We start from the raw sequence: 7,780 nt of genomic DNA on the forward strand, positions 1-7,780 counted from the left end.
ATGTTATATATTAAGATTTTAACACACAATTACGTTTTGTACAATATTTTCAATTTTACGTTTACAAATTGCTTTAAATTAATCCTTGTACTTTCTTTAAATAGTTACATGTACATTAATGAATAAAAACGTCCAATAGATATTTTAAATTTCCCTCTGTTTTCGCGGTGCTTAGCATCAGAGTTGTCATAACTCTCAGAATATTGACGGACAGACTAGATAAAGTCTACAAAAAATCAAATAAATAAAAATAATAATGAAGATAAATAAATAAAATTAGAGAAAGAGAGTATATACGAATTAAAAAGTAAATCATATTCTTTTCTCCAGTTTTAAATAGTTGAACACAAATCAAGATTAAAAGAATAGAAATTAAAAAAAAAAAATTATAATAATAAGAAAACCATACATTTTTTGCAAAATTCTACTATTTAAAATCAAAGTGGATCTTTCAAATTTAATTCTATGTCATTTATATAGGACTAATACATTTAATAATTATAAATGAACATGAAGTACATTTAGGGGATAGATTCGTTAAATAAATCAAGTAATTTATTATATTTCGTCGATTTCAAAGATTTAATAGTGTTTTAATTTTTAGGAACTAGATGATCTTTTCAATACACACTTTGGGTTGGAATCAGCTGCCAATTCACACTCAGATTTTGAGGAAGATCGTTCAACAAGCGATCAGGACGATACACCCTCTGATCCGAATAGATTAGACCGAATACGCAATTTTGTTCTCTCTCAATCAGGAAATGAATTGTCTGACTGTGAGAGTGAAAATGAAAATGACACCCCTTCAGAACTGAATGACATTAAACAAAATTGTAAATGTGGTCAGCGTTGCTTTTCAAAGTTTGAGAATTCCGTAATTCTTGACCATGTATTTAATGTTAGAGAAATGGAAAAAGATGTAAAAGATTTATACATCATGGGTTCTATTAGCATTGCCGGGTCATCTGTCACTCGAAAAGGATCAAGAGTCCGGAACTCGTACCACTACAGTTTTAGAAATGTGAAAATTTGTAGATCGACTTTCCAGTGTTTATTTGATGTCGGGAAAAAGTCTCTCTCTAATCTCTTGAAACATTATTCAGCAAATGGGGCCGTCCCTAGACGACATGGAAATCATGGAAGGAAGCCGAAGCATGCAGTCAGTTTTGACGATGTACAGAGAGTGGTAAATTTCATTTTGGGCTACGCCGAGGAACACGGCCTCCCTCAGCCTGCAGCCCCTAGAGGTAGGGATGATGAGCCTCCCATTTTTCTTCCTTGTAATTCGACGAAGAAAGCTATTCATGGCCAGTACAAGTCGGCGTAGCCCAAAATGATTGCGTACTTTGCATGGCGAGTGATTACTGGTTTGCATCATCAAATTACTTACCTGATGCAGGTAGTTGGTCATACACGATGTCTGATTGACGCAGGTTTTGCAAGGGCAAAAAAGCTGTTCCGTCGCACAGACTGTGATAGTATGAGTGAACTTCAGAGAGTTTTTGATCATTCTTCAACAACAAACAAAGGTATTCTCTACGACAACGGAAGAGAGTCTACATGGAAATGCTACGGTTGGAAAGAGTTTTTGGGCCGTTTTTTCAACTCATTACCTGGTATTTCAAAATACCACTCTTTCCGATTTCATGTGGACTTTCCAGGATTTGTATTTGTAAAAGAAAATAGTGATTCGGCCGAGAAAAAAATCAAAATATCAAAACCAGATGGACTTCAGCAGATTCCGGGAAATTTTCCTAGGGAACTTGCACCCCTCGGAATGTCTAGAGAAAGAGCTCAGTATCTTTATAAGAAGGTCAGACCGTATGTACGTCCAAGATGTCAAGATGAATTATGCCCTCCAGCCCAGACTGAAGAATAGCTTACCTAGGCTATTTATTTTCCATTAAAAATGTGACAAATGCCATATTTTGTTTATTTCACAAACAACAAATATTGATTGTTAAACATTTTTTTGAAAAATAGAATTAATGCAAAAGAAAAACAATTTTAAATAGTACTCTGTTCATTAAAACCGTAATTTCACCGGGGTTGATATATGACGTTTTTGAAGTCAAAATACAGGATTATGACGTTTTAGCCATTTTTGCACTCTTTTGTAACCATAAAATGAAGCACTTATCATTAAGATATACTATTAAAACTTATATATTCTGATTCCTTGCGTTTTATTCTACAAGAATCAGCAAAAATCTGATTTTGTGATTTTTATGTCATAAGACCCCTTTTCTCATACACTGGCTCATATATATATATATATATATATATATATATATATATATATATATAGATAGATAGATAGATAGATAGATAGATAGATAGATAGATAGATAGACATGTTCATATAGAGACATTTATATTAGGGATGTCAATTTTACTCGGACGGCTTAGTCGAATAGTCGGAGACTTTAGTTGAACGATTGTCGAGTACTTTGTGAAATTTAAATTAATTTTTCATGTCATTTTTCCTATTGGTCTTTAACAGACTGCTAGCCTGTACAATATCTAATCTACTATATCTCCACTATACAAAGAATTATTGAATCGTTAACATTTATGTAGTATAAATATATGTATCCAATGTATTTGATTTCAAATATAATATTTACTGCACATTTTTTCAATATGGTATACAGAATAACAAACGCTCGATCGCATTTATCATTTCTTTTCATGCTGCTAGTACATGTACCCCTTATTGAATTCTTACCTGATGCCATTTTAATGTGTCTTGTCAGTGATCCATGATTGTTAAACAATTAAAGCGCAACTCTTTTAAAAACAAAGACAGCTTGCCATAAATTTTAATCATGAAATTTTTTGCAAACAATCAATACAATTTTAAGATGATTGATATTAATATCAGAAAGAAACACCTTTAAAATACGCTTATAACTGTCCCTCAATTTACTTGAATTTACAAAAATGCAACTGCTGTTTAATTATTCTTCATTAATTGATAGTTGCATTATACGAGATCTTACGGAATTGTAGGTTGAAACTACATTTTGGATCTGACATCTTTTAAAGTATGCCAATGCATACTTACCGAATTTAAGAAAAAAAATCTTTTGAACAATTAACGAAGACCGGATAAGCCTTTCCCTTTTACTCACGAGAACACTGAACACTGATACGTTAATAAATGAACTTAACGGATCTAATTTTGTTACCTTGAATTTAAGATTAATATTAAGGACATACGCAACGTAGTTTGAAGTTTATTGTCTTTTTCTATGGAGTTGAAGTTTTCCAATACTCAAAGGAACTGTGTGCTCCATTTTATTGTCTATATATTGTGGTGTAAAACAAGTTTGTCAAGAACAAGGTTGCGGCCGTACCGTACCAATTGTTACAGCATTGTTTTCATACCGTTATGACTACGGATTCCTCCATTTACCTGATCAATACAATACAGTCGGCTCACATCAACAGGGGATGTTTTCTCCTGCAAGACACCAGGTCCCATCTTCGGTGTTTCCAGGAGTCAATTTTTTTTCCCCTGTTCAAGGTATCTATTTTTGAGACAAATGTAAACAATAACAATTGATGGAATAAAAATATTGTAGGATCACTGTGAAAACCATAATGCACACCTTGTTGAGATAGAAACTCTTGAAGAAAATGCTTGGATCTTAGAAACGTTCCTTTTACCTTCAAATGATGGTAAGATTTTTTTCTAATGTCTGATAATTGCATAATTATATTGTCAAACATTAACCATAAAAGGTAATATATTTTTAGCATTACCCTGTCGGTCAAAGAAGATGAATATTGATGGATTTTTCTATTTTAATTTTCTTTGATTAGAAAATGTTTTAGCGTGATCACAACAGCATTAAACAGATGCTTATTCTAAAGCATCCATACGTTGTGTCATTTTAAGTTCAATTAAAGTCTGAATCAGGCAACATGTTCATGAAACAGACACAGACTTAAGAGTTTAGCCAAATGTTTAACCACATGTGAAAAGTTAATTAAAAATTAAATTGATCTATAAATTTTCAGATAACGCTTTTGTGAAGCAGTATTGAAAATATTGAAATTTTAATTTTGGTCTGCTAGACTTCTTATTAAATATTTCAGTAAAACATGGAAATTTTAACTTAAGCTTCAGATGTTTCATGATCCCGTGGTATTAATGAAGACACAAAATGATACAGTTTTTTTTATGATTCTTAGTCGATTGTTACAATTGGTGGAATTGTTGCGATTGTTGGATTGGAGCAACGGACATCGACAACGAAGGAATTTTTACTTGGAACCGCCGGAAATATCACGTTTTCTAACTGGAACGCACATCAGCCAGATAATCTTATCTCAGCACATTGTGTCCGCTTTTGTCGAAACGGTTCTGGGATGACCAAAACTGTAATACCGATATCGCATTTGTTTGTGAAAAAGAGTGACATTCCTATCACGCTTTTGAAATTCAAATCATTGTTAACAATTACTTTTATTAAATAATGAAATCGGCTGTATCTTAAGGGATAAAATAAATGGTTTTCTTGGAACTCCTGCATTTAAATGTTGAAAGTATATTCTAAAGGATAAGGACAACGATTATTTGTTCTTTTTCATGAGCCATAGCAATTGAGAGAAATAGATTCCCCAAGCTGTCTTCTTATCTGTATATTATCAATTAAGTACATGCGATACTTCAAAGCAGATTCTCACTAAGTAATCTAGATCTCGGAATATAAGTATCCTTCCCTCTTCACAGTGACTATGTAAATCTTTAAAATCATCATAAAGACTGTACTCTGAAACCATTAATTTTCGTGGTTTTTTTTTTTTTTTTTTTTTTTTTTTTTTTTTTTTTTTTTTTCTAAGTATGAAGAGACCCATGAATTTATGTCCACCACGAAATGTGAAATGTCATATATTTAACAACTCAACAATCCTTCAACCACGAAATCAAATCCCCAAGAACCAATAGTTTTTACTCATACCACGAAAATTTGACCCCAGGAAAATATGTGAATTTACAATATGTTTGAATACTGGTTAAAGACACAAAATTATGTAATTGTCACTTACACAAGTAGAAGTCACAGTAACAGTTTATAGATAGATTCTGGATTTTGGTGAAGAATGTAAAGTGAAACACTCATACTTCATCTTTCGTTTTCAGTATGTTTTTCTCGCCCAGTGTGATGTCCTGATTATAACAAAGATTATAAGAAACATGCATTATGCCTTTGATCATTAATAAGAATATAGACTCATTATCATGTTGCACCTAAACTTCATACCTTAATTTGTTTTGGGGCTGTCTTTAGATACCCGTGCAAAGGCTAATGCAATAAATTGTAAGTCATTTTTTTCAGAGTAGGTCACTTACATTAAAATTAAGTAAGAACTCTGTAAATTTTCATCCTGAATATTAACATCGTTTTTAAATATTGGAACATTTTAAATGCAACCATTTAGTTGCTTTCATTAATATTAGCTATAATTGATATTGAGGAATAATGATAATCATGTAAACCTTCACCCCAATCAAGCAAAGTGACATTAGCGGTTTGTGCATTTATTAAATATGATGAACGTGAATATGCATTATTAATAACCCATAATAATGACAATTAATAATCATTGACGGAATGTACACTGTAGATGTTTACCTTTTCAGTGGAATTGCAAGGAATACTTTAACTTCATGACTCTTCTTCTTTATAAGGTACAAAGCAACCAAAGATAACAGTGCTTGGTTTTTATCTACTTCAATGTTAATGTCCTGGAAAGTAACCATATTAAATATGTGTTTACGGCATTTTTGTAAGAAAACGTTGGAATTAAGTTTCCTTGTATGTTTCTTCCTTAGTGTCTTCAGAAACTTTTCTTTTTCCCTATCCTACGACAGACAACTAATAAGACACTTATCTTTTGAAAACACTTTGCCATCGCACTCTTTGTACTATGTAAACTTTCTCGAAAGCATCAGTCGTTCAAAATGTGCAATGCGATGTCTTATGCTAAAATCTGCATGTGCAGGAATTTTGTACAATAAAGAGTTACTTTCGTGTAAAATCTTGAAGTGTCATCTTACTGAAAAATCTATAAAAAGGACTTCTGCTGGTGTTGGATGGGAATTTTGGCTTGTACATGGCGGTAAGTGCTTCAAAATAACATCTAAGAATAACATTTTAAAAGTAAACTAATTTTTTAACATATTTTTAACCTTCAAATAAATTTTAATACAGACAGCATTGCATGACCTACACCTTTCCTCAGAATTGCTACCTGTGATAGGAAAGCTAAATATAAACATGACAACGTCACTAAAAGGCTCAGAAGATGGGTATTAAATATCAATGTCGCTCAAATAAATCAGATTTTAAACAAAAATCTCCTCTTTTTCAGTTTGCCCTGATGGCTGGTTACCTTTTGATCACCATTGTTATTTTTTCAATAAAACCAAGAATAACTGGTTCACTGCCAAGGTAAAATGTTCTTCATCAATTATTTCATATTCTATTTTAAAATAACTGTGAATGAAAATTGTTTTGTCTTCATATCCAGATCCCAAAGGCTGTCGCAATTTCATCCATCAAATACAGTAAAACACGCTTATAGCGAACACGCTTATAATGAATTGACGTTTACAGCGAAATTATTTTTATTCCATTTGGGTTTTAAAATATATTGTAAACTTAACGGATATAACAAATTAGGTTTATATATAACGAAGCAAAATCTTCCGTCCCTGGCAATTTGTTATAAGTGTGTTTTACTGTATATGAAATGATTGATTCATAACTATTAAAGGAACAGTGTGAAAAATATGGAGCTCACCTTGTTGAGATAGAGTCACCAGAGGAAAATACATGGATCATGGAAACTTTTCTTCCTCCTTGGAATGAAGGTAATATACTTTTTTACAGAGTATTTCTAGTTAAGCAAGCTCACTTGTATGTGTACATGTACTTGTAAACTACAAGTTAGAATTAAACGTACACTTTTACATTATTTTTCTTGTTATGCAAAGTATAACCTGTACTTGTAAGTTTTTTAAATGTAAAAGTGCTTAATATTAAAAAAATTAGGAAACACATTAAATATGCATATCACCCTTTAAAATAAATATATGCATAGGCATATTTATAAGAAAAAGAATGAAAAGAGCGTTTATAATCTTGATCCGTCAAAGTCTGTTTTGAAAATCTAGATGTTGTGTATTCAACATCCAATAAAATTATATTTTTCAATTATAGACGTTTAGTTCTTTATATCAGTATTTCATTAAATCTTCAGGTTTTAGGAAAACGCACACTTTAAAAAAAAAAAAAAATGAACAGCAGTTAAAGATATATAGACTACAAGTTTTGACTTACATGTACTCGGTAATCTACAGGTAAGTGGATACCTGTAGAAGTTCGTCATTAGCAAAAATGATGACGTAATGCACAGACTTCCGGGGGGGGGGGGGGGTCCTGCTATACCTACTCGTACACGTTGGTTTGCTAAACCTCTCTATTTATTTTCAAAAGTGTATATTACTGTATAGTTCATAGAATTGGGACATAAACAAAGATTATGGTGATTGATGTACAGTAAAACTTGATTGATAGTAGTTCCATTGAAATTTGCCTGATTAAACATATTTTAACACTTGAGCTTTAATGAAATGGACTTAAAATCAGCACTGTAGAGACAAAAACAATATACATATAAGACAAATTCTAATATATCCATTATTGGCGCATTTTCCTGTTATACCATACCTATTAACCTATTACAATTTGATGGTAGGCGT

The 7,780-nt window shown here is 31.8% G+C and overlaps 2 protein-coding genes across 2 annotated transcripts; both read left to right on the top strand.

Annotated features, from left to right (window-relative positions):
* Positions 1-689: 689 nt before the first annotated feature.
* LOC133189485 (uncharacterized) lies at positions 690-1,919 on the top strand. Its single transcript, XM_061324849.1, has one exon. The coding sequence runs from the start codon at positions 1,337-1,339 to the stop codon at positions 1,880-1,882; it is 546 nt and encodes a 181-aa protein (XP_061180833.1). The 5' UTR covers positions 690-1,336; the 3' UTR covers positions 1,883-1,919.
* Positions 1,920-5,783: 3,864 nt separating this feature from the next.
* LOC133189423 (C-type lectin domain family 6 member A-like) lies at positions 5,784-7,246 on the top strand. The gene is made up of 4 exons (XM_061324795.1): positions 5,784-6,135; positions 6,388-6,467; positions 6,793-6,889; positions 7,239-7,246. The coding sequence occupies exons 1-4, from the start codon at positions 5,784-5,786 to the stop codon at positions 7,244-7,246; spliced, it is 537 nt and encodes a 178-aa protein (XP_061180779.1).
* Positions 7,247-7,780: the final 534 nt, after the last annotated feature.

Source organism: Saccostrea echinata, unplaced genomic scaffold (genome assembly GCF_033153115.1).
Source record: "Saccostrea echinata isolate AGI-Se365-2 ecotype Australia unplaced genomic scaffold, CSIRO_AGI_Sech_v1 ptg000018l, whole genome shotgun sequence".
In the NCBI taxonomy this organism is placed as follows: Eukaryota; Metazoa; Mollusca; class Bivalvia; order Ostreida; family Ostreidae; genus Saccostrea; species Saccostrea echinata.

What these genes read in the sequence shown, in the direction of transcription:
- LOC133189485 (XM_061324849.1), top strand. Translation starts at nt 1,337, where the DNA reads ATGATTGCGTACTTTGCATGGCGAGTGATTACTGGTTTGCATCATCAA.
- LOC133189423 (XM_061324795.1), top strand. Translation starts at nt 5,784, where the DNA reads ATGTGTTTACGGCATTTTTGTAAGAAAACGTTGGAATTAAGTTTCCTT. An exon ending in ATTTTGGCTTGTACATGGCG is followed by an intron (nt 6,136 to 6,387) that starts GTAAGTGCTTCA and finishes CCTCTTTTTCAG; the next exon opens with TTTGCCCTGATGGCTGGTTA. An exon ending in ATAACTGGTTCACTGCCAAG is followed by an intron (nt 6,468 to 6,792) that starts GTAAAATGTTCT and finishes TAACTATTAAAG; the next exon opens with GAACAGTGTGAAAAATATGG.